At 35.0% G+C, this 27,185-nt stretch overlaps 2 protein-coding genes and 1 long non-coding RNA gene across 4 annotated transcripts in view; all 3 read right to left on the bottom strand.

Annotated features, from left to right (window-relative positions):
* Nucleotides 1–587: 587 nt before the first annotated feature.
* LOC310735786 (transmembrane emp24 domain-containing protein 3-like) lies at nt 588–4,132 on the bottom strand. The gene is made up of 3 exons (XM_083558871.1): nt 3,876–4,132; nt 1,864–2,109; nt 588–1,617 (listed from the first exon to the last, which is right to left on the bottom strand). Exons 1-3 carry the CDS (start codon nt 4,017–4,019, stop codon nt 1,393–1,395), a joined length of 615 nt encoding a protein of 204 aa, XP_083414997.1. The 5' UTR covers nt 4,020–4,132; the 3' UTR covers nt 588–1,392.
* The window catches only part of LOC310735791, a 174,310-nt gene continuing 147,712 nt past the window's right edge, over nt 588–27,185 (bottom strand). The window contains exon 2 of the long non-coding RNA XR_014536383.1: nt 588–823. This is a non-coding gene — a long non-coding RNA (uncharacterized lncRNA). The remainder of the gene's footprint in view (nt 824–27,185) is intronic.
* The window catches only part of znf710b (zinc finger protein 710b), a 21,382-nt gene continuing 13,590 nt past the window's right edge, over nt 19,394–27,185 (bottom strand). For both annotated transcript variants that reach the window (XM_083558855.1, XM_083558856.1), the window contains exons 2-5: nt 26,658–27,185; nt 23,949–24,140; nt 21,509–21,680; nt 19,394–21,417 (exon numbers count right to left, since the gene is read on the bottom strand). The exon at nt 26,658–27,185 is cut by the window's right edge and continues 996 nt beyond it. In XM_083558855.1, coding sequence (XP_083414981.1) covers nt 21,239–21,417; nt 21,509–21,680; nt 23,949–24,140; nt 26,658–27,185 — 1,071 coding nt within the window. In that variant the 3' untranslated portion in view covers nt 19,394–21,238. The remainder of the gene's footprint in view (nt 21,418–21,508; nt 21,681–23,948; nt 24,141–26,657) is intronic.

The following is a 27,185-nucleotide window of genomic DNA, read 5'->3' as shown; positions in this document are numbered from 1 at the left end:
CACACACACACACACACACGCGTATATATATGTGTGTGGGTGTGTGAATGTGTGTAATAATCCACACAAGATCCTCCCAGTATTGAATCTTTAGTAATCAAGCAATGCAATTTGTAAAAGCACCAACAAAAACAACAATCCATTAAGGAAATAATATCCCATTCTTATAACAAGGCTCCTTAACATTGTATAAACTATACGAGCAGCTGTTTATCCAGACAGACAACACAATTCTGTGAATGTTTTTCAGATGTCAGTGTATTTTTACTCGGGGCTCTCTGGTTTTCTCCCACTTCCTAAAAACAAGCCAGTAAAGGGGGAGGGGGACGGGGGTCTTGGGGGACGGGACTCCCTGGAAAACCCAGGAACTTGTGATTAATTATTTACATAAATGGTGTTCCTGTAATCATACTGTAGAAGAACAGACATTCATAATAGTTAGAATACACTTGCAGTATATAGTTTACATGCAGTAACTGCACAATAGGTAGAGACACAATATAAAAAAATAAAATGTGAATGTGACACATAATAGTTGCAGTCCATAATGCACTTCAGAGTCATGAAGAAACACAGAAGCAACAGTATGTAATATATTATTTTATTTTAACAGTTTTAAGTGACATCCTGAGTGTTGACACTTAATTGTTAAATGTGAGATGAATATAAAAAAAAAATTATAGAAATTTCAGAAACCTATTCTTTGGTTTCCATTACATCGTTTGGAAAACAGTTCATTAAAAATATCAGCAAAAAACATGTAAGAGAACAGAGAAAGGCACAGCACCCAAAAATACCTCATAAATCCTACACTGCAAAACATCTTTTTCAACAAGTGAAAATATAATTAAATCTATGATTTCCTATTATAAAAATACAATAAATGATTACAAATACATAGATATTAAATCTATTTTTACATTCATTAAAACTCAATTTTAAACCTAAAAATCTCTGAATCTATTTATACATAGATTTTTTTTTATAAACAGCAAAATAGGCTCCGAACAGAACAATACTAATACGAGATAAAAAATAATCTTTATATTTAAAAATTTAGTTTACTGTAATTTTTTATCAAAATTTATTGTATATCCACTCGCTGCCATTTTATGCAATGCAATTTGACCTAATATCTATTACCATTAAGGTACAAAATTAAGCATTATCGAATAATCCCTCCATATGACTATATTAAAAAGAAAACAATAGATTTATCTTTTTGTAAATAAAAACACGAGGCCAGTACCCAATATAATTTTTGTTTATGCTCATGGAAATACAGTATTTCCTTTACAGTGCCATTGCTTGTATTCTAATCTTTAGATTTAGAGTAGATCATGATAACACTCTTTAATGTGGCTGGATTGTTGGAAAGTGGTCACAAGATGACTATATGCTGTTCATTTTCTTCTCCCTGAAAAAGCTCTTGAGCATAAGAACTTGTCCAATCCCGACCACACATATAATGAGAGTTTCTCCGATGGACCAATAAAAAATTCGCCCATTTAGCTCCTCTGCTCTAATGCGGTCCTGAGCTTCTCGAAGACGGTACCTCGTCTGAGTGTCTGCCACTACTTTCAGAATTTCATGGATGGATATACAGGTTGACTCCATCTGTAAATTTATGATGATTCAATTCAGAGATTTGATGCATTACTTATAAAGTAAAATAAAATGTACTTTAAATAAAGCATTAACAGTGCAATGCAAAAAGGTGTGTTAACAATGACAATAGCAAAGCATCTGCACATAAGGTGCTAACCCCAGTAAGTATGTATGAGTGTGTGTGTGTGTGTGTGTGTGTGTGTGTGTGTGTGTGTGTGTGTGTGTGTGTGTGTGTGTGTGTGTGCACATTTTTACCTGTGTAAGCGATGTTGCCTTGCTCATACCAGGCAGTAGTCGATCAGCATCGCCCGCTCTGAAGTCTAAATACACAGTTTTATGGGAGAAGGTTGAAAACTCGTTGCTGAAGCAAACCTTATAAACACCCTTCATAGTTGTAGTATGGGTGAGACTGTCATATTGCTTCTTGTGTTCTGTGTACAAGGCATTATTCAATGGATCGGTCACAAAACAGTCAACATCATAGTTGCCTCCAGCAATAACCTGCAATGCAAAATTGATAAAAATCATTGTCAATATTTGTTACAATACAAAGTTTTTCTGCTATCAAAAAAAAAAAAAAAACCCTGGTTGTTCCTATGTACATTTTTCGTTCGGGATCATTCCATAAAGTTTTAGTAATATTCTATTTTTGCTAAGAATGTACTGGGAAATTAAAAAAGAAGGACTCAGCATTCTTTTACATTTAAAAATTTTATTGTGGGTTTTTCACAACTCCAAGCTGAGGTTTCATAAATTATTCATTAAATGTTCATTGTCTCATGCTGAAGTTTTTTTTTAGGAATCTGACATTTTTTCATGGCCCCAAAATGGACATTCACCAAATGAATTTTGTAAACCGTACAAAAACCGTTTGCTAAATAGGTATTAATTTTTTGTTGCACTGTTTTCATTATATTTATATAGAAGTTTTTAATTGGCCTTAGAGCAGAACCCTTACCACAAAAGGTACTACATTTAATCTATATACAGTGCATCTGGAAAGTATTAACAGCGCTTCACTTTTTCCACTTTTTATGTTACAGCTTTATTCCAAAATAGATTAAATTCTTTATTTTCCTCAACATTATGCAAACAATACCCCATAATGACAACATTAAAGAAATGTGTTTGAAATCTTTGCGAATAAAAAAAAAAAAGAAATCACATGCACATAAGTATTCACAGCCTTAGTTCAATACTTTAACAAAGTATTGAACTAAGGCTGTGAATACTTATGTGCATGTGATTTCTTTTTTTTTTTTTATTCGCAAAGATTTCAAACACATTTCTTTAATGTTGTCATTGTACAGTGCTGCATACATTTTTCCCTCGATCCTGACTCATCTCCCACTTCCTGCTGCTGAAAAACATCCCCACAGCATGATCCTGCCACCACCATTCATCACTGTAGGGATGTTATTGGCCAGGTGATGAGCGATGCCTGGTTTCGTCCAGACATGGTTACCTCCTTGACTAAGGCCCTTCTCCCGGATCACTCAGGTAGATCACAGCAAATGTAGAAGAGTTTGTATCTTAAAATTTAAATTCTGGAAACTTTTCTCAAACGGTCTCTATCACTGTCTGATAACAGAAAGCTTGCCAGAAAAGTACTATATTTTGTAAACACAAACTAACCTTCCATCTACATCCCCATAACATCATGCTCTTATGGGAAGTGCTTAGTATTTGTAACTAACATAACTGTATAGTGAGTCCTGTTAGATAAACATTTACATTAAAAAAGTTACAACATGCAGGAATATTTCAGCAGGGAAGGATCAGTACCTATGCTGTATGTGGTTGTGTACTCTGCAAAGCCAGTAATAATAGCCTACAATTCATTCAAACTTTATTCCTTTTTATTTAAATATAAAATTCATTCATTTTTTATATTATTGCATTGCATTGCATATTATGTTATATTACATGTAATATTATTAAATATTATTATATTATTATTATTAGATAGATAGATAGATAGATAGATAGATAGATAGATAGATAGATAGATAGATAGATAGATAGATAGATAGATAGATATAGGCAGTTAAGTATCTGCGTTGATTTGTTATTTTTTGTAAATGATCAGAGAGTCACTTTGCAAGAAATTATTACATTTACACATTGGACAAGTTTTACTTAAAAAAAAAAAAAAAAAAATATATATATATATATATATATATATATATATATATATATATATATATATATATATATATATATATATATATAAATAACGAACATTGTAGAAAAGTGGATCATCTTACTTGATAATCGATATGAAACGTGCCTCCTTCTTCTAATTCCTCGTAAAAACATTGTTTCTCGTTATCAGGCAGTTCAAAAGTAAGTTCAGTGCCACTAATAAGAGCTAAATACAACGACAAAATGAACAACTCGACTCCAAGCATAGTTCCTGATTATCTTTATGTTTTCCAGCAAACGCAGTTGCAACTATGTACAGTTGGGGTTTATACAAATCGGTCAATTGGAATCAACTCTGACGTGGCACACACAGATTTCCGGGTTGTGTAAACAGGTTTTCAAATTAAAGCTTTACTCGGTATAAGACGCGCAGTCTGGAATTACAAAGCGCCGCAAAAATGGAGTAGAGGTGTGCGTTCAGATTTGTTTAAATTATTATTATTTTTTAATTAATTAAGAGTTAAAACATTTACTGTTATACTGTATAATAAGAACAATGAGGCTAACTGTGTAATGTTTTCGTTATTAGCTTTGGAATCCAGAAATCTTTGTGTTAATGCCAGTTATTTTTGTTACTGTGAAAAAAGTAAACTAACCGCAACTGGGCTTTTATTTTGGCAGGTTGTCTAAAGTAAGGGTTGAAACCGGAAAAACAGAACAGTTTCGGTCATATATATATATATATATATATATATATATATATATATATATATATATATATATATATATATATATATATATATATATATATCGATATATATATATATATATATATATATATATATATATATATATATATATATCGAATATATATATATATATATATATATATATATATATATATATATATATATATATATATATATATATATATATATATATATATCTCGAATATATATTCGCTTAACCTACACGATATATACACAAAAAGGTGTGTCAGTGGGGATACCGCCCCATGGCAAGGATATGATGTACCTTGATCTATATAAAATATAGACCGGGTATCATTTAAAACTTTAATGTTCACATCAGCATGGTATCAGTGTGATTTTAAAACATGGGCTGCTATGAGTATTTCCTGTTGTTCATAACAGAGGAAAAAGGCCAGATTGATCTATTTTGATAAGAAATAGAACCATTTTTAGTGACCCTGTGCCTACTGTAGCCTCAGATTTTGGTTGTTGGCCCACAGCAGAGGGACTCGATGTAGTTTCTTTACCTGAAGCTGATACACTACCAGGTTCTTCTGGTCAGCGCAGTTGTATATATGTTTATAAATGTTTATAAAGCATAACATGGTAGGGAACAGTTTATGGAAGGAGTCTCAAATTTAAAACTATTAGAGTAGAAATATATAGAAATGTTATAATAGACATAATATATTGGCAATTCTACATACAAAAAGATCTTTAAAGAATAACTGTAACAGTGTTCTTTTTTTTATTTATTTACATTTACAAGTGAATGAGTTGATCTTGAACACAAAACACTCAAATTAGTCAAATTAATGTTCATTCGAAATAACTATATAATACATTAAGTATATCCAAAAGGCCAGCAGCGTTGTGGCTGATCACACACCCCCTCTAACACACTTCTTCACCCGCCTGCCATCTGAATAAAGGTACAGAAGCATTCTGGGCCTCACATCCAGTCTACATAACAGTTTCTTTCCACAAGCCATTTGACTCCTTAATTGAAAGGGACTGGACTAACAAACACACAAGTTTACATGTAGAGTATTTTTTATTATATTGACAAAACCTTTGCACACATCTGCCATACTGGTTGGTGCTGCAATGTCACTGTGTTTTTACCATCTCACTGTCTTGTGTTGTGTTTGCACTAAATGTGGCACACATGCACTTTGATTAGTGTCCTTTATTTAGTTTTGTGTTTTGTGTTATCTTGTTTTATGTAGCACCTTGGTAATACTGAAGAAACATTCATGTCATGTCACCTGTGGCATAATTCTTGTTTCTTAATTGTTTGTTTAACTAAGCAATTTTTTTTTATTTTATTTAAAACATATAATATGATTCAAATGTAGGATTACAATAACAAAATAGCTTTACTTTTATCACCTATCTTCAATCTTCAATAGGTGCTTTATTCTAGTTAGAAACATGGTGATCTTGAGTAATACTAAAGAAATACTGTTTTAAGAAACCAATCTGGATATATAAAAAAAAAAAAAGAACAAATATTTTATATATATATATATATATATATATATATATATATATATATATATATATATATATATATATATATATATATATACTATATATATATATAAAGGAATTTCTCAAACTTGGTAAGATTGATGATTCATATTTAAAATTTATTTAGTGTGATTCTGACTATTTCAGTGACAGTTTTTTTTTATTTCCTGAAAGTTCTTACAAAAAAACATGAGATCTTGATTAAAGCCATTTAATTTAACGAATGAACCCAAGTGTATGTGACTATAATTAATCAAAAACTATATTAATTATAAATATAGCAGGTTTGATAATGGTGGGTTGTGATTTTGACTATTGTAACAAAAATAACAAGCCAAATATCGCAGCCACCAGCTTACGTTTTTCAAGTACCTGTAAAGATGGTACATTATACTTTTAAGAGTAGATTATCCTCATATTGCATAAATAACTTAACATAAAAATCAATTACACTCACTCATCTCCTATTACATGGCTCACATCACGCTGAACAGGTACAGCTGTAGGTATCAGACACATACCCTTATCAGTTCTCCGTCCAACGGATTCACCATTATTAGCTGGGCTGGAAAAGTGATAAGGAAATGTGAATGACTGTTAGAGGAATATGCAGAGTGTAATCCCCAATTTAAAGCTCCTACTGCTCCTTCCTGTGTGTTCTTCAAGCAGACGTACAGATGAGTCTGTGCTCTATTTGTTCACAACCAATACAGCTTTAAACAGATATCAGTAGTCCTTTGTATTCAAATTTAGTTTTCACCCTAAAAGTCTTCAGAGATGTGGTTCGGGTCCACATACAGTCCACCACAATGCAAAGTTTAAAGACATCGTTCTGAGGAGTTTTATTCCCTCTTCACCCCACCTTCCTGTATCTCAGCTCCCAATCAGATTTCTAGATTCATGCATAGGCTTTACCCTCAGGGTGACAGGTTAAATCCTATTTGCTTTATGTCTTAAAAGAAAAGAAAATTGACCAGTGACTGGAACAGAGGTGGGTCAGATGGGCGTCTACTGCTCTGGCATCATTCTGATTTTCATTACCTGTCAGCTTCACTCTGCTTTTACTACCCTGAAGGGAAGAAAGAAGATTTTTTCATACCCATGAAGGGGGAAGTACTTCCTGGTGCACTTAATATCTACATATATGTCTTTCACCTGTCAAAACAGTTTAATCTCTCACTTCTTAAAACACTCTTAAAAGTTTTGGAACTAGATCAAATATGTGGTTGAATCCTTTTCAAACTTAATGACATGCCAACACATTTTAAGTTGATGAATTCATATTTGTTGTATTGCAGCTCCACCAAGGACCAGTCATAACAAATAAAGTGACTATTGTTTATTGTGGGAAGTGGCAGCTCAGTTTTTAAAGCATTAGACTCTGAATCGGAAGGTCACAATTAAAAAAATCCCAGCACCAACAAGCTGTCATTGCTGGGCCCTTGAGCAAAGCCCTTTACCCTTATCTCCTTAATTCTACCTCGCTCTGAATATGGGTGTCTGCCAAATTCTGTAAATGTTTATTAATTATTATTTAATTATAATGCTGTTAAATGCTTAATTCTGATGAATTTTCTATAACAGATAGTAGAGAGGATTATAATGAGTCTTAGATAAGCTTAAAATAATGCACTTCTTATAATACACCACATGCTCAAGGCCAATAAATCTGAAGATATCTGTATTTGGTTTGCCCCCAAACTGGTGAAACAAATGGAAAATTTGTATACAATGTCTTTATATGCTATTATTTCCCTTCACTGGACCTAGGGGTCAAACCTGTTCCAGCATGACAATGCTTCTGTACACAAAAATGTGCTCTCTGAAGAAATAGTTTGCCAAGGCTGATTTGGAAGAACTCCAGTGGCCTACACACCTTCCCAACAAATTGGGATCCTTGCTGTTAACCAAGCCTACTTACACAGCATTATCAGAAATTCCCACAGATACGTTCCAAAATCTAGTGGAAGGTGTGAGGGCTATTTGAGCAGCAAAGAGGGGGGGAATCATATCTGGAATGGAAATTTCAACAAGCACAGTTGGGGATGATGGTCAGGTGTCCACATACGTATGTCCCTATAGTGTATGCAGTGCTCCTATATATCAGCCACACACACACACTGGGATCTATATAGTTGATACACCACACATACAGATTGACATTGCGTATATTTATTACTTTTTGTTTTGTGAGTTTGTTAGTTTTCTGTAAGAAGTCATTTAGGTATCATTTGTGGCAGTAGTCTCCAGCTGTTCCTTTTAGTTATCTGACATAGGATACAAACCAACCCTTCGTATATTACTTATGTGTGACAGCATCCCTATTATGTTTCATACATTTCATCAGTCCTATACACAGAACCAAATATGCAGTAAGTCAAACAATGAATCTATATTTTGAACTCGATAGACTGATGAAGGGTTAGGCTATTTTGTCAAACGACTAGCAAGAACAGAAAAAAATATTTTTTTACTTGACTTGAACAGGTGCTCAGGAGAAATGCTTCTTAATTTAGAAGGTGGGGGACAGTAATTAAGTAAATGTAATTTGTTACTCTACTTAAGTAGCTTTTTTACATATTTGTACTTTACTGAAGTATTTACATTTGGGGAGACTTTTACTTTAACTTTACTACATTTCAAAGTAAAATTTGTTTCTTTTTACTCAGATACATTTTGTGAAATCAGTTGTTTCTTTTTATTTATGAGTGGAAAAAAACTTAAGCACGCAGCAAGCCATCAATCAGGATTCAGCACGCGCTTGGTTTTGATTGCCACTTGGCGGTATCTACTTAGCACGAATATACAGTACAGCATCAGTTCAACAGCAAGAAGAACATTTTAAAAGAACTAAATGATGAGAGAAACTCCTGATTCTAACTTGCCACAGCATCAGTGGCCTTATTTTTTAAATCTTTTTAATATCTTTTTTTAAATCATTTTCAATCTTTTTAAAGTTGTTGAAAAAAAGGTTTTGGGATCTTGACTTATTTATATCATTCTATTAATAGACTGGTGTGCTAAGAGTAACATTAGAGTCTTTTCACATAAACTGAGTTAATGAAGCAAGTCTTTAACAAAAATGTTAATAGGACATTATAGCCATAGTAAATCATATTACTTTGAATACTTAAGTAGACAAATACTTTTTTACTTTTACTCAACTGAAAGTTTAAAGGGAGCACTTTTACTTTTACTTTAGTAATATTGTATCTAGTGTATCTCTAACTCAAGTACATGGTTTGTCTATTTCATCCACCACTGAATTTGGATAACAGTAAAACAAAGAAACTTTGCTGATGAAGCAAAAATTATTGTATTAAACCTGACTAGATTTCCACTTGATTGGCCATTTTGTGGATGATGTTTACTGATGTCTTGGCATGCCATTGAAATGGTGCAGGAACCATGGACTTTAGAAGCTTTGTGACCGATTATCTAGTTGAGTTCCTCTGGATGATGTGAAAGTCCCAGTAAAATAAACAGGGCTTGTCCATCCTTTATCTGCCGCCAATGTTCTGCCTGAATTAGACAGCATAATCGTTCAGGCAGAAAACGTGAGATCTGCTAAAATATCTCTAGCTCTGTATTGGGATTACTCAGCCTGCATTCCCATCTACATTTCCCAAGGTTTTTATTTTACTGTGCATAAAATAGAAAATGCTAAAAAAATTAAAGAAGAAAAATGGTGAATATGTCGAATTTGTAAAATGTATTCTCCATACGTTTGGCCAGTTATATATATTATTAACGTTTAAAAAAAATAAAAATAAAAATAAAAAAAACTGTCAAAATTTGTAGTGAAGAGTCCAAATGTGGTTAATTAGTGTTACATTTATGGCTTTAGGCAGATGCCCTATTCAAGAGCTTACGATTGAGAAACAGATTTAAGGACCTTGTTAAGTGCACTGCAGTGGCAGCTTGGGCTGTGTAAAACACTATTATTATGTTTGGCCATAATCATTGGTGTTATTAGTTTTTGCTAAGCTCAAAAAACCTGCCTGGTAATTAATAAAAAATATATTTACGTCCAAAGTTTTTTAGACAAGTGAATTCTGCCTGCTGATTATTTGGTCTATTTAAAGTTAAACTTGAATATTCTACATTTTGCTAACTGAGGCAATGGATTCTCATAAAACCACCAGGGGAAGATTCAAGATGAGTTAGCAGGCTTGTCCCTATAATAGTCTTTCATAATTCATTTTTATTTTATTTTTTTGGACAAAATAACAAATAGAAAGTTTAGGTGTTAGTTACACTGTTCAGTTTCACAGATATTCTGTCATTTGCACATGTTAGTATAGATCGCTTAATTTTTTTTATTTATTTTAACACTAGTTAAGGTCAGTACATAGTTCCATAGGTGTTACTTAATGATTTTTATAATAATAATAATAATAATCATATTAATATTAATAATAATATAATAAAGAAAACTTTTCTATAAGCAGATGTGTCCAAACCTCCGATTGCTAGGGAAAAAGTTTCACAGAAACCAACAGGAAGCAGACTTAGTTCTAAACTTTACTTTAATGTAGACATTCTGCTTTATAACCAGAATTAAAATAGCCAACAATTCTAGTATCCTAGCAGACTAACGGAAAGGAAGGGAATCAATGGTATGGTTGTTATCATCAGTTTTAGCATGCTAAGTACGACACCTGATGATGACTAAGAGCAAGAGTAGCACAAAAGTATGCTACCAGAATTGAATAATGTACTCTAACATACAGAATAAGAAGGAGTAAGTGCAGGTGAAGATTTACCAGAGAAAATTTGTAATGCTTGTTGACCCACTTGTAGGCTGTTTGATTTTTTCTGGTTTTGCATGTGCATTTGTATTATAGTTTGCTTTTGGCATCATGGCAAAAAAATGAAATGGTGTAGTGAAATTTAACATGCCACAGAAAACAATGAATGAACAACTGAATTGTATGAACTCTGCCCTTAGAGAAGGTTTGGATTGAATCCTTTCTCTAAATAAGTAAATGTGAAGAGAATCATTGTACTGAACTGCAGGTTCTACCTTTCTAGTACACACAGTGCAATTTGATTATTTAGGGGGGTCAATAAAGCGTCTAGACCTAAAGCTTCTGGACCTCTTCTGGTGAGAGCACTGGTGATGCAACAATGGCAGGTATGCAGTCACCCTTGAGCTGCTATTGAATTCACAGAACACAGAGCATGGAGACCACTCTTTATACAAAATTATGTTACTGACCAGCTACCAGCTAACCTTATTACACTGAAAAAAATTTTTTTATTTTGATCGAAGTAAAAAATTACTTCTGAACAAAATAATTATTAATTTATACAAACCAAATTTCTCAAACAAAGACGTTTTTAAAATCTGATTAATGCTCAGAATATCATTAGATGTATGTGGATGAACTTATTTTTTCACATCTTTAGAAATTAAATATCTACATTTTTACAGGTCTAAATAGTCCATACACAAACAGTTACTTTAAGATTGTGGGATATTATTATGAAATGTGTGTAAATTACTTACAAAAAAAAGACTGTTACACAGTCATTATTTAATAATGTTTATTAACATCCATAAAATAACATTCATTTGCTAATTTTTAAAAAAACAATGTTCACTTTAATACATATAAACAATAAAAGCCCACAAAGTCTAATAAAAACAAAAAAATGCTTATAAATTAAGCAATAATACTGAATAATATTGTAACTTTGTAACAATACAATTTCTACTCCATACAAAACAGAGAGAAAAAAACACATCAAAGTTGCCTTTGTTTAGAAATTGGCACTGAAATGTATCTGAACAAAGTCCTGGTGACCAACTGTGTTAAATGTTTTGCAAACATGGAAATGATCCCGCTGATAGATTTAGCAGAGCCCTAACAAAAAAACTAATAAAATAAAATAGACAACGACAAAAGTGTTGGGTCACCTTATGTGGATGTTTAATTCCTGTAGCTATGAGGAGAGATTCTGCAACTTTCAGGACATCTGCCTGCTTTCTATGCCCATAATGATTTTCTGAAAGGTCTCAAATGTATATTTAAGTACTTCAGGATGCCTCAAGTTCAGAACACAAGTGATACCAAACATCAGGGCACAAGCAGATGCAACTAAATACAACTCATCAATGACAATGCTGATTGTTAATCAATCACCTTCATGAAGCAGAAAAATGGCCATGGTGGTCTGTGCAAGTTCCTGCTGTGCTTCATCTTTCTGGCCAATCTAATATACATACAAGCACAGAGAAATTAAGAGACTGCAAGTCCAAGCATCGCTGCTTCTAACCTTAATTTTCAAAAAGTTCATCTTGAAACCTAAAGATTTAGACTTTAACTTTAAACCTTCTATATAGTTTAAATTACATAAACAAAACTTAGTTTTACTGGCAGCTAATCTATATAATATTTTAATTTAAATTAATCCAATTGCAAGGCAAAAAAGTAATTTAGTAATTCAGTAAAAAAAAAGTTTTGTTCACTTTTTTTTCAGTGTAGTTGCAAAGTTCCTCCAGCTTTATAAGTAACACTTACATTTCTGGCCTTTTGTTGCCCCATCCCAAATTTTTTTAGATGTGTTGCGACCATCAAAATAAAAATGACCTTTTATCCAGCATAAAACAGCATATTTCCTCAGTTGAAAAAATTTGTAACTTAAAATATTTTCTCAGTTCTCTAATAAATAAAATATGAGTTTATGGGATTTGCAATTGAGATTTGAAATTGTAGTTGTAACTTTTGCTCTGCTTTAACTTTTTTTTTTAACTGTTCTTCTGCTTTAACTGGTTCTTGTTGTGCTTATTTGATTTTCTTAAACTTGGGTGTTTACGACTAGCAATCTGTTAAGGTTGAATGTGCCAGATTTGACTCTAAGCCAAGATGTGAATCTGCCAACCAAGTGCATTGTGTCAACATGGGTATTACTGTGCAGTTAGTGCAAGGGATGTCAGACACAATGTCCTTGAGATGTTCAATATATATATATGCTTGTTTTATTAAACATGCTAGCAATACATTAGATATTTGTTTCAAACTGTATTACATTTAGAAAATGCTCAATAAGAAACTGACTAGCCTGGGAAGAAATAAGTGGTGTATAATACTACACCACAAAAGTAAAGCTCATACCAAACACAGCAAAAATAAAAAAAAAGCTAAATGCAGGATAATACTGTTCTTCTTTTTCTTCTTCCAGCTGTTCCCGTTAGGGGTCGCCACTGTGGATCATCCGTCTCTATACCCCCCTGTCCTCTACATCTACCTATTACAAACCAACTACTTGCATGTCTTCCCTCACCACATCCATAAACCTCTCTTTGGCCTTCCTCTTTTCCTCCTTCCTGGCAACTCCATCCTCAGCATTTTTATTCCCCATGACCCTCCTCTGCACATGTCCAAACAATCTTAATCAGGCCTTTCTCACTTTGTCTCCAAAACGTCCTACATGCACTGTCTTTCTAATAAACGCATTTCTAACGCATCCTCGTCACTCCCAATGAAAATCTCAACATCTTCAGCTCTGCTACCTCCAGCTTCACCTCTTTTTAGTCAATGCCACTGTCTCTAAACCATACAACATCGCAGGTCTCACCACAGTCCTATAAACTTTTCCTTTCACTCCTGCAGATACCCTACTATCACAAACCACTCCTGCCACTCACTCCACCCTCTCCATCCTGCCTGCACTCTTTTCTTCATTTCTCTAACACATTACTTTGCACTGTTGACCCCAGGTACCTAAACACCTTCACCACCTCTTCTCCCTGCAAACACACCACTTCACTGCCCTCCCTCTCATTCACACATATGTACTACTACTGACTTTCATTGCACTTCTCTCCAGGATGTACCTCCACCTCTCCAGGCTCTTCTCAACCTGCTCCTTACTCTCTTCACCACCACTAAGCCCCTGTCTAACCTCTTCCCTGAACCTTACACTACAGTCTTCCTCCTTCAGTTCCAACATCTTATTCTTTTTCCAGTCCTCACTCTCCTCCTCTTATTCTTCACCTCCTAAGCCATCCTACAGTCTTCAATCTCTTTCAGGTTGCCTCTCCTTCAAAGAACATATTCCTCTGGTGTGCACCTTCCTTCACTCTTATACGTAACCCTATGATCCTCCCTCTTTTTATTATATTTATTTACCACTGCTATTTCCATCCTTTTAGTGAAATCTACCACCATCTGCCCTCTACTTAAAGCCATACCTATCCATCACCTCCTCATCACCTCTGTTCCCCCTCACCTACATAGCCATTGAAATCTGCCCCAATCACCAATCTTTTATTCCAAAGTACACTTCTTCCACTTTATCTAACTCATTCCAGAATTTTTCCTTCTCCTCCATCTTAAAACCCACTTGTGATGCACAGCTTCACGTTCATCATTCTATCCGAAACTTTCTTCACCTCCACTACACTCTTACTGTACTTATCCTTCAGAATAGACGTCTTCCACCTCTCCTTCTGTTCCTTTGGCCAACATTAGCCCAATTTCCAATAGTACCCTGTTGGCTAACAATACCTGAGGTGTCATTGGTAACCCGGGCCTCGACCGATCTGGTATGCAATTCATCTTTGTGATCCGCATGTTTGATTTGGCACATATTTTACGCTGTATGCCCTTCAGAACGCAACGCTCCCCATTTATCCAGGCTTGGGACCAACACTAAGAGTGCACTTGCTTGTATAACCCTAATGTCTGGGTTAAATGCAGGTGGAAAAACAACATAAAGCTAATAGATGCTATGGAGTCGTGCTTTCAGGTCTTAGCCAAATTTTGTCCCAACTAAATTTCCAAACAAAAAACCCCCCTGAAATTATCCCAGGAACTTTGGAAAGTTTGCATTGCAAAACCAGATTTTGTCTCTTCTTTGCACTGGAAACAAATACTTTCTAAGTTATATGACAATCACCTTTTAATAATTTTAATCATTATTGCAGCCATCGTGCAATATTTCTTTCAGCTGAAATTGCTTTGTAAATCGTACATACACTGTATGAACCTACACTGTCCTTTCATTTTCCATACTCAATGTAATTATTTACTTTAAACCTGATCTTGTTGGACAACAAATATGGACTTGCAACCTTGTTTCAAATAAAATCTAAAGGAAAGTAAAAGAAAAACAGGCACTATGTCTGTAGTTCTCTCCAAAAAACTTGTAACATGGAAAAAAGTACACTCACAAAGAACAATTTGACAACCTCTCTCCAGCTTTAGGACAGATATCATGTACAGTATGTGTAGTCCAACAAGATATCTATATAATAGGATATAAATGGTATTTATTGCAAATACTGATTCATATATCACCATCACTGATTTTCCTGGATGGTTTATACTTCGTTGTTTTGAAGGATTAAAAAACTTTATATTTAACATAATGACATGCATATGGATGGTTAGAGACCAAAACTTTTAGTTCAATTTTATTTGAGTTTCTTTATTCATTTGGTAAAAAACTTAAATGTTATTAATTTAATAGGTGCTAAATTATTTAAAAAAAATGTGTTACTTTATAAAATGTTGTTGTTATTGATTTTTAACAAACTTTTGTGGAGCTGCTTTAACAGCTTTTTCACATGACCTTATAATGTACTAAACATTTTTATTATACCGTTTTTGAAGCATCAAAGAATGTAACAGGAACCCAAACCACAAAAACAAAAGAAGGAATATCACCAGCATGGTATTATGCTTCCATCTGCTGGCTGTTTGACTGTCATTATAATTATGTCAGTATTATCTAAATAATCAGTAATCATAAATATAAAGATTGATACCAATAAATGTAAATAAATAAAAAACATTAAAAATATACTGTATTTGTAAAATCAAGGCAATAAATTTTTTGAAACCTCATTTACAAAAAAAATAATAATAATACAAATAAAAACAAAAACAAATGAGATAAATATCTATATCTTTCATTGTTTTGTCTATTTGCATGTCATGGTTAAAGGCATTTAGCTTGTAACACTGAATATTTGACTATAGTTTTAACAACAACAAACAAAATGTTCCAAGAATGTTGCTAAGGGGTGTGTGTGTGTGTGTGTGTGTGTGTGTGTGTGTGTGTGTGTGTGTGTGTGTGTGTGTGTGTGTGTGTGTGTGTGTGTGTGTGTGTGTGTGTGCTATGCTTAATGAAGAAACACAAGAACAACTTGATGATGTTGCTATTGTTCTCCAGGTGAGGTAAATATGTATGTGTTGAAAGGATGTGTGTTACAAATATGTTGTAAATACACTCCTGGGTTAACCAGAGGACAGTCTTTATTATCATAACAAAGGTTTATCTGTGAGGCTAACATATAGTGGGAGTGCAGGTCAGTACCTATTGGGCTGCTGCTGGTCAAACTAGCCAGGCCAGTTTTCCATAATCCTGGTATGTGGAATAACAGGAAGGCCACAAATGAATTATATCAACAATGCTACTTCTATCTGCCTGTTGGCTTTAATAGAAGTACTTTTGTTTCATCGGAATTAAGTAGGAGGAAGTTAATCAACATTCTGATGTCCTTTACACATTCCTTAACTTTATTAAGCTAGTCTATCTTCAGCTTTGGCTGAAACCTACAGCTCTGAGATTCCTTAAAGACGGTTGCTTGTTCTTCCTAACCCTAGTCAGATAAAAAAAAAACATGCAATAAAAGATAAAGGAAAACCAGCTGCTGCTTAATGGCCAAAGCCACATGTAGTGTGTAACCCAAAGCAAGAGGACTGCTTCGTGTTCGGCAGCATAGACCACACTGTCTGTATACAAGGTCACATTAAAATGGTCTTATCTACAAAACAATGAGTCTAAGCATTGGGTTCTCTCAGATAAGAAAGCAGATTTTTGAGGCTTTTTTCAGTCATGCTACATGAAGTTTTTCATTCTTTTTTTTTACTGCCACAGATACAATGAGAACCTACCGCATCCCATACCCCATAACGAATTGCCTGAAATAATTCCTTCTTCAAAATGCATTCCTTCCTTAAAAGACTCATTATCAGTTTACAGAGTTTTGTAGGTGTGGTTGAACACCTGTTGTGGAAATAGTACACAAAAAGTAAACATCTAATATAATATAAATAAATATATATATATAAAATAATATAATATAAATATCTATATTTATACATACTCCAGACAATATTGTATATCTCTGATGAGAAGTTCGAATATCTTGCCCAACCCTGCATGTCTATCTACACTGTAAAATATTTCTGTAACTTTACATGGAAATGTGCAGCAAAATGCTGTTTTCATGTAATAACTGTATGTTGCTGTTTTTTTTCAAATGCATAAAAAGCTCACTTCAGTTTGTGTGGTCACCTAACAAAAGTTAGAGTTTAATAGTATTATACCATTTTTTTTTAGTGTGCAAAAGAAGACATTTTGGATTATCTGCATGAGGTAAGTTTGCAACCCTATTTATAATTGCACTTAAAATTAAATATTAGTTTACATTTATTACAACTTATACATCCGATTAAGCTTTTGTATTTTTTTATCAAATGACTCTTTGTGTGTTTTAATCAGGCAAAAGCATAATTGACCGTTCAAGGTCATATGTTGTCACATCACACACAGAAGTAAGAATTCTGAAGTTGTATCCAACCTGCACATTTGGCACATTTTATTTTTATGAGTGATAAATAAACAATCATTGTTTTCTCTTTGTGGTCAACATGAGCATTCCATGTAGGTGAGAGACATTTTGAATTATGTGCTGCTGTTGCACCTCCGTTACCAAGTACTTCTAAAAATAATATTATGAAGATTAATTTCCTTTGTCATATTAATTACAATCCGGTTTTGCTGTTTATAATAGAAGACAGTTACGATAGAAATCCAGACTCCAGTAAGGTACACACAAGTGCTAAGACACCTGACATTTATGAAACAGGCAAATGTGCCAATCTTAATTTTAATAGATGTAACCATTATTTTCTGATTGATATGAGCATGCCTATTTAAAGAGCAGCTGGCATAATAAGTTAATTAACTAGAAAGACATTTCTGTACTTTACAGCATGTTTTCTTTGCAGGAAAACATGTGGTACCACTGTGGACTATGTGAAACATATGAAACTACACAGCAATGTCTTAATGTTTAAAATCGATTTTAAAATCTCACGTGTACGGACACTATAAAAGATGCAAGGCAGGAACCACAATGTGCCCTACACTTTCCTTGGAATGCAATGTTAATTTGTTTTGTGCCGTAGGTTCTCTGTACCTGAATTTATTTCTCATATTAAAATGCCTTTTAAAGACAGATGAAATGTCACATGCCCTTTCGAAGCAATGTGGTAAATTATTTGCTGTTATATCAACATTTACCACTCATTTGACTAGGAAACATAAAGAAAAACAGGATGCTTAATTTACTTTCCTAAACTTGCAGTATCCATGACGTGTGTTCACACCTTGACATCAATGAATGGATCCTACTCTTGTGTTAAGCATATTATTCTTTTTGATTATTATCCCTTGTCAAAGTACACAGTGTTTGATATGTCTGTAATAGTTGATCTTTCTTTCTTCTTAATTTAATGCAATGTCCTCCTTGGTGAGAAAACAGAGAACTCATTCTCAGGGATTTGCCATTAAACAATGAGAAAACAACACAGCTTTCAATTGACGGACTATAATAGCATTTTAAACAGCTACAGCATCTCACAAAAGTAAGTACACCCCTCACATTTCAGCAAACATTTTTGTAGATCATTTCAAGGGACAATACTATAGAAATTAAACTTGCATATTTTTTTATCAGTGTCAAAATAGTTGGCAACAAACGTAAATACACCCTAAGTAATAACAGCTGTATGTCGTGTAACCATGCAAAGTCATATGTCCTCTTTATCATGTTTTCGTCTGCTTGATGGGACCAAACTAAATTAATAACTAAATTTAAAATATTAAAGCTAGGTTTGTTGTACAAGTGTTCATTTTCAGTAACTTCTGTATAAAGTAAAACACAACAAAAAGTTCAGCTACTCAGATTTCAGTATTTTCCACTGCTGCTGTTAATGATGGCTGATTTACACTGATAATGCATAACATTTTGACCACCTGCCTAATATTGTGTTGGTCCCCTTTTTGCTGCCAAAACAGTCCTGACCTGTGGAGCACTAACTTCTTCAGCAAGTTGAGCTACAGTAGCAACAATAGTAGGAAACTTACCTAACACTCCTTCGAGCAGAAAGCTGTGCTACAAATTTGTTGACTTTACATTGCATTTTTTTCTTGTGCATGTTGAAAGCAAGTGGGTACAGAAAAGGACAGGTTATGATGTAATAAAGGTGTTTCAGCATCAAAAGAAAGATCTGATGAATGTTATCTGGTTAAGGAAAGACTATAGAAATTAGTTCAGTTTGAAAATGCTTTATTTAAAGAAACTAACACAACTGGCAACGTTGTCCTATCTGTCTCTATGAGATGAAGATTAGACAAGAGCTTTTAACGATCAGTGATAAACCAGGTTTCTCTTCAAAAAACATTTTTAATGCATTTTTAATCAGAAGGTGCAAAATAAATACCAAACTAATATATAGGAACGGTTATTCTCTACAAATAACTGGTTGTTGGTGAAGGTGTTGATTTTTGGAAATTGCAGTGGTGGATGCTCATGCACTGACTTTGGTAATGGGGCCCACTCAATAGTACACTGCCACCCACTAGGTATGTACACTCACTAGTACACTGCTCCACTGGAGACAAATATAACGGTTACTCTTTTATTTTCCCTCATATATAAACAACAGAAAGTAGAGGCAAAGAAACCTAAGTAATAGTAGTTAGGCTGTTTTAGGTCCAGTCAGTGATCAAGAAGAGAAAATACACAGACGGGTCACAATTTAAAAAGAAATGAAAAAAAATATATATAGTACAGTGGTTATAAGGTGGCATTTATTTTTACTGACATTAGTCCATTTGTGCCCAACTAATGAAGAGTCACTGCAAATCAGTACAAATTCTTCTGACTGGTTATCTTTTTTTATCATGAGAAAATTCTATCCCGATGGGTATGGTCTCTCCCAGGATGGCCCTGCCCCCATCCACATGGCACAATGTCTCACTAAATGATTTAATGGAGATGATAATAATATATGTCATGCTATAGCTATTGCAGTCACCACACAGGAGATTTTGAAGCAACCTGTTGGACAGGGCTCTTCACTACCATCTTCAAAACACCAACCCGAGAGTATATTTTTGTGAAGGATGCTGTTCATCTCTAGAACAGTTCCATAAACTTTTATGCCAAGGCACGCTGAGACTCTTCTGGTGGCTCAACACAAAATACAGTGTATTTTTCTTACATTTCTCACCGGTCTGTATATTATACAGTGTTTATTTATGATATTTTTTTCCATACATTGTATACACTTGCATGAGATGAGTAAAGGTTTTTTAATGATTAAACTTCTTTGTTCATTTTGAACTTACGCCCACATAGACTGTATAGGTGGTCCTCAAATTGCAGATCTGGAGAATGAACACTGGGCTTGGATCTTAAGAGTCAGCTGCACTCAAAAGGTGTGGAAAACTTCTTTGAAGACGTCTTCGATCTCGACCATGGCGCCAAAAAAAACAACGAAAAAAAAAACAGGCAATGCAGAATAAACACTGGGCACAAGGTATGAAAACACCCATGATGGTAATGCTAATTCTTTAAAGACAACCTACACACACTTTCACACTTATTCACACCTATAGGCAATTATGCACAGCTGTTTCACCTGCAGTCATGTTTCTGGGAGGGAGAACATGCACAGAAAATCCGGAGTAACCCGAGCTCAGAATCTTCTTGTCAACAAAGAAATTTAATACTTCATCTCATGTGAGTGTACTTTATGTAAGCAACATAAAGACAGAAAATAATCAATTTCTATAAGTATAATGTTCATTTTTGGCCTGAAACTTTGATGTGTGGACCTTTAAATTAAAAACGTACTGCAAAAATGCCACACGGCAACACAGAGTAAACTTACAACTGTCCAAAAGACTCTTAGCAAATTCAGTGGTTCTTATGAAACAGGATCAGAATAGTTACAATATGAGTGAAATCAAGATGGCCACCTGTCCATCAGTAATAATAGAGAAGTCTTGGTTCTCATGGTAATGCATAACAACCAGCGTATGGCTGATAAGTGCCCAATTAGTTCAATGGATATTTAACAGTATTTCAGTTTTAGTCTTATCTATGGGGCTCATGCTGTGTTGTAGCTGCCCACATCCTTTCCAAAGTTATAATAGTCCAGCTCCTGTATAGCGACCTCAGAAAGCTTGGTGAGATTAGGTGCATCGTTAGCATCCATGTTTTCGGGGGCAGCAAAGTTAAAGTTATCCTCTTCATAATCTTCATGAGGTTCCAGGTCTGGAGGAGCATCTGAAAGACAAATAAGGAGTCGAAAATGAAGCAACGTTACTGCTGACAAATAAATTTAAGTCTTTAACAGATTTCGTTAGATCGTCCTCACCTTGTCCCTCCGGGGACACGTCCATGCCATGTTTGACCTTCATGTGTCGACTAAGGTTACCCTTTAGGTTGAATCGGCTGGAGCAGTATGCACATTTGAAAGGCTTGCTGCCAGCGTGGAGATGCATGTGACCCAGAAGATTATACATACGGTTAAACGATTTCCCACACACCTGTAGAATAAAAGGTGGTATATTTAGGTGTATTTATTTCGGCTTTACATACAATTTCCAGAATATTGCTAGATAGACAGATATTATGACAGTGGTGTTTAAACATTTAAGGGGAAAGCTATTGTATTAGGAGTATGCTCAAAAGGTCACCAGATGTCAGAGACTAATTTACATATTCAGTGATTTGTCAGGATCATTGGCATATCAAAATATGTCATGAGAAAGGATTTTGTGAGGACCGTATAGAACAGAAAAGCAGAAAAATAATAGATTAAAAATTATTTATTGTAGAAAAAAAAAATGTCTTGGATCGTGGAACCAAAAAAATTATTTATATATATATATATACAGTGAGGAAAATAAGTATTTGAACACCCTGCTATTTTGCAAGTTCTCCCACTTAGAAATCATGGAGGGGTCTGGAATTTTAATCGTAGGTGCATGTCCACTGTGAGAGACATAATCTAAAAAAAAAAATCCAAAAATCACAATGTATGATTTTTTAACTATTTATTTGTATGATACAGCTGCAAATAAGTATTTGAACACCTGAGAAAGTCAATGTTAATATTTGGTACAGTAGCCTTTGTTTGCAATTACAGAGGTCAAACGTTTCCTGTAGTTTTTCACCAGGTTTGCACACACTGCAGGAGGGATTTTGGCCCACTCCTCCACAGACTGGCTAGGCCATGCCAGAACCTTGATATGCTTCTCACAGAGCCACTCCTTGGTTATCCTGGCTGTGTGCTTCGGGTCATTGTCATGTTGGAAGACCCAGCCTCGACCCATCTTCAATGCTCTAACTGAGGGAAGGAGGTTGTTCCCCAAAATCTCGCAATACATGGCCCCGGTCATCCTCTCCTTAATACAGTGCAGTCGCCCTGTCCCATGTGCAGAAAAACACCCCCAAAGCATGATGCTACCACCCCCATGCTTCACAGTAGGGATGGTGTTCTTGGGATGGTACTCATCATTCTTCTTCCTCAAAACACGTTTAGTGGAATTATGACCCAAAAGTTCTATTTTGGTCTCATCTGACCACATGACTTTCTCCCATGACTCCTCTGGATCATCCAAATGGTCATTGGCAAACTTAAGACGTGCCTGGACATGTGCTGGTTTAAGCAGGGGAACCTTCCGTGCCATGCATGATTTCAATCCATGACGTCTTAGTGTATTACCAACAGTAACCTTGAAAACATGTGGTCCCAGCTCTTTTCAGGTCATTGACCAGCTCCTCCCGTGTAGTTCTTGGCTGATTTCTCACCTTCCTTAGGATCATTGAGACCCCACGAGGTGAGTTCTTGCATGGAGCCCCAGTCCGAGGGAGATTGACAGTCATGTTTAGCTTCTTCCATTTTCTAATGATTGCTCCAACAGTGGACCTTTTTGCTTGGCAATTTCCCCGTAGCCCTTTCCAGCCTTGTGGAGGTGTACAATTTTGTCTCTAGTGTCTTTGGACAGCTCTTTGGTCTTGGCCATGTTAGTAGTTAGATTCTTACTGATTGTATGGGGTGGACAGGTGTCTTTATGCAGCTAACGACCTCAAACAGGTGCATCTAATTTAGGATAATAAATGTAGTGGAGGTGGACATTTTAAAGGCAGACTAACAGGTCTTTGAGGGTCAGAATTCTAGCTGATAGACAGGTGTTCAAATACTTATTTCCAGCTGTATCATACAAATAAATAGTTAAAAAATTGTGATTTCTGAATTTTTTTTTTTAGTTTATGACTCTCACAGTGGACATGCACCTACGATGACCATTTCAGACCCCTCCATGATTTCTAAGTGGGAGAACTTGCAAAATAGCAGGGTGTTCAAATACTTATTTTCCTCACTGTATATATATATATATATATATATATATATATATATATATATATATATATATATATATATATATATATAGAGAGAGAGAGAGAGAGAGAGAGAGAGAGAGAGAGAGAGAGAGAGAGAGAGAGAGAGAGAGAGAGAGAGAGAGAGAGAGAGAGAGAGTTTTTTTTTTTATTAACATAAGTCAACTCTCTACATATTTGCAAAAATGCAGACAGAACAAAAGTTGTTGTATCTAGTTGTATGCTAGCTAGACAACTGTTTTGTGTGCAAGAGAATCATGAAGGCCTGTTTTAAAGTCATATCTTTTTTGATAAGCTTATTATTATTGTTATTTTTATAAAATCACCCGAGTTTTACAAGATGGGTACAAATAATTTTAACTTAGCAATTAATAGCTGTGGTGTACAAAGGTTGTGCTATCCTTCCTTACCTTGCACTTAAAGGGTTTCACAGGTAGATGGACGATCATGTGTGTTTTCAGAGTCTGCTTTTGGACGAAGGACTTGAAGCAGACGTGACACTGAAAGGGCCTGACACTGGCGTGGATCAGCATGTGCCTCCTCAGGTTTGCAGACAATGTGAACTCACGAGCGCATACATCACACTTGAAGCCCTTTGTTCCCTAAAGATCATCAGGAAGCAACAAAGACTGGTGACATCTCAAGAAATGATTTACAATAGTTTTGTAAGAAAGCACTTATCATTCATCTCATGCAAATAACAATCATTTCTTTTTAGCCTGGGTGATGTTTTGAATAAGGATTGTTTACATACACAACCCCCTTCTCACCATCTGTACATTCCAACAAGCGTGACGTAACGGCATTGTGTGGCATAAATTATGGGGACCCATTCAACTGTTTTTGAAATGGGTAAAACCAGAGTTTAAATTTGGGGAACATTTATAGTATGATAGCTGGTATTAGATAGTTCTAAATTTACACCATTTGGCAGGCAATTAATGCCAACGAAATGTAAAAATGAGATTAGCAAATTAGCTTTGTTTATATGCAAGAATCTGCTGCAACTCAGTTTTTTGTTCCAACCTGTAGGAGTTACTGATTCCACCTGTTTATTGAGCTGATATTGGTCTTCATTGAGGTTTGGTACTTGTTTTGTTAGTAGTTAACACTCCAACTATAGTGACCCTTTGCATATAAGACATTTCTAACTCATTGTAGCATATCCATTGCTTTAGAGCAGTAATTTATCCCGCACACACATTGCATCACAACTGCACAGGTGAGAAGAACAATGTGGCTGGTTGGAAGAATCAAGATTTGTATTCTAACTTTGTTGAGGAAGGATTATACTTTGTGGTCCTTTTCTTTTTTTTCTTCACAACACCTGTTTGAATCTTACACTAGTCAAATTTATTACATAACTGTGATAAAGTTATCTAAATTGTATCAGTTTTTCTGCTATAGTTCTAATACTCATTTCTTTTTAAATCCTATAAACTTTAAGCCAATTGTTCTTTAAATATCATGCTAATTAAAATATCGGACAGACACAAGGACAGAAAGATACATGGACAGCCCATAGCGAATATCACAGCTAGCCCAAAGATGGGTCTTGAGTTTCCCAACATAGAGGTGTAAATAACACCTCTGTATGGGCAATCGGTATAATAAGTAAGGAAAATAATCATTTGAAGTAAACAAAATAAATGTTACAAATGTAACTTCGCTGTGACCTTGACCCAGTCCTTGCTGTGACCTTGACCCAGTTAGGTACATTTCCAAAATCCGATTATCTTCTAAATAATAATTCCTTATAAATACTGAAATATTCAACCACCCAGTCTACAGATATTGCACTAATAATTTTAGACAAATGATGGACAACCCAAACATATGAGAAAAAGAAATGAGTGGATGGACACCATAAAAACATAATGGAACAGCTGGTTGGACAAGACAAAATATATAATGGATAGGCAATAAAGTGAGATGTGAAAAAATCCATTAAAAAGTAAGCATCTGGATAAAATAATTGCCTAGTTCATCACAGTTACAGGAACTGAGGCAGATTCATTTGTGGAATTACTTGTGTGTTCTTCCTCAAAGTAAGAAGAGGTACGGCAATAACTCCAGTAATAGGTCATATAAGCCTGGATTTGGGAGTAGAGCTAAGATAATATTGATATTCTAATATTGATTCTCCTGCTAGCTGTACACCTGACAACTGACCAACCAAAGCCTGAAAAAAAAAAAAAAAACCTCTCCAGACATAAATTTCTAATTACTGGATGCAACCACAGTCCAGCAATTTCACCGAAAGAAAAATCACAACTAATAAACACTACCACCACAATCAACCACATGCAAAACAATATATAAAATATGAACAAAACAATAGATTTAATATAAAATACCACTTCTGTATCATCTGCATCTAATCATTTCTTCCATAGATCATCATTAATTAGACTATTGCTCAATATGGTTCTCTTTTATACCCTTTAAAAGTGTAGGCTACTTCTTTAAAGCCATATGCAAGCGTTCACTAACCATGACATGCAAGTCAAGTCAAGAGGCTTTTATTGTCATTTTTACTATACACAGTGATACACAGTACACAGTAAAAACAGTAAAAAATGCACCGTTTTCTGTCACGATCAAACCAAAAGATAACACCGGAATGATCAGCTTATTGTAAACATTTGATGTAAACAGATCGTTCTTGTCAGATGGCAGATAAATCCCACAATCCCACTCTCCAATATTCTATGCAACCTCGCTGAATTTGCCACCAAGTGTTCCCTGGTGAAGTATTTCAAATCAAAAGGAAGTATACTCTTAGTCTGCAGTGTAATGAACAAGAACTGTTTTAATAAGGTACCTAATAAAATAGGCTCTCTGTGTATATTCTATTGAACATAGTGTAAAGATATTTTTGTCTGCAAAAAAATCTTCTCAGTTAAACAATATTATTAATAAAAACTTATTTGGAAACCTTGTTTTAGTCCCACTGTTATTTGTCCTAGTCCTGGGATTTGGATCTTGGATATAGTCTTGGAAGACATAAAAAGCATATCTATAACAACTTTAGTATTTGTATTTACCATATAAATGTGTGGTTACAACTCTATTAGAAGCTCTATACAAACAAACATACTAAAACAAAATCATTTTACCTTAGTGGCACGTGGCTGGGGTTTGAGCACTTTGTGTGTGAGAGAGTGCTGACGTAGCTGGTGGAGCTGCAGGAACTGCAGGCCGCACTGGCTGCAGGAAAAAGAGCGTTGGGCCTGGTGCTTCAGCATATGGTTCTGCAACTGACTACGGTAGGCAAATGTCTTATTGCAGTGGCTACACTGGAAGCTGGACGGCCCTTGGTGGCTGACCTGATGGCGTTTGAGATGGGCATAGGTGGGGAACTCCATGGAGCACTGCGAACAGATGTGGCAGCGGCCTCGCTCATGCTTCACCTCATGGGCTCGCAGCTCACTGGGGTAGGCAAAGCCTCGGCGGCAAAAGCGGCAGCTAAAGGGCTTGACGTCGGAGTGTTGCAACATGTGGCGTTTAAGGTGGCTGGTCTGAGTAAAGCCCTTTTTGCAGACAGTGCACTTGTGCGGCCGTGTGCCTTGGTGCGTCAGGAGGTGTGTCTGCAGGTGACTTGGCTGCTTGAAGAGCTTACCACAATGTGGGCAGGCATGAGGTTT

Source organism: Silurus aristotelis, assembly GCF_946808225.1.
Source record: "Silurus aristotelis genome assembly, chromosome: 13".
Lineage (NCBI taxonomy): Eukaryota > Metazoa > Chordata > Actinopteri > Siluriformes > Siluridae > Silurus > Silurus aristotelis.
Note: the sequence above shows the minus strand (reverse complement) of the source record. Positions and strands in the feature narration are given on the sequence as shown.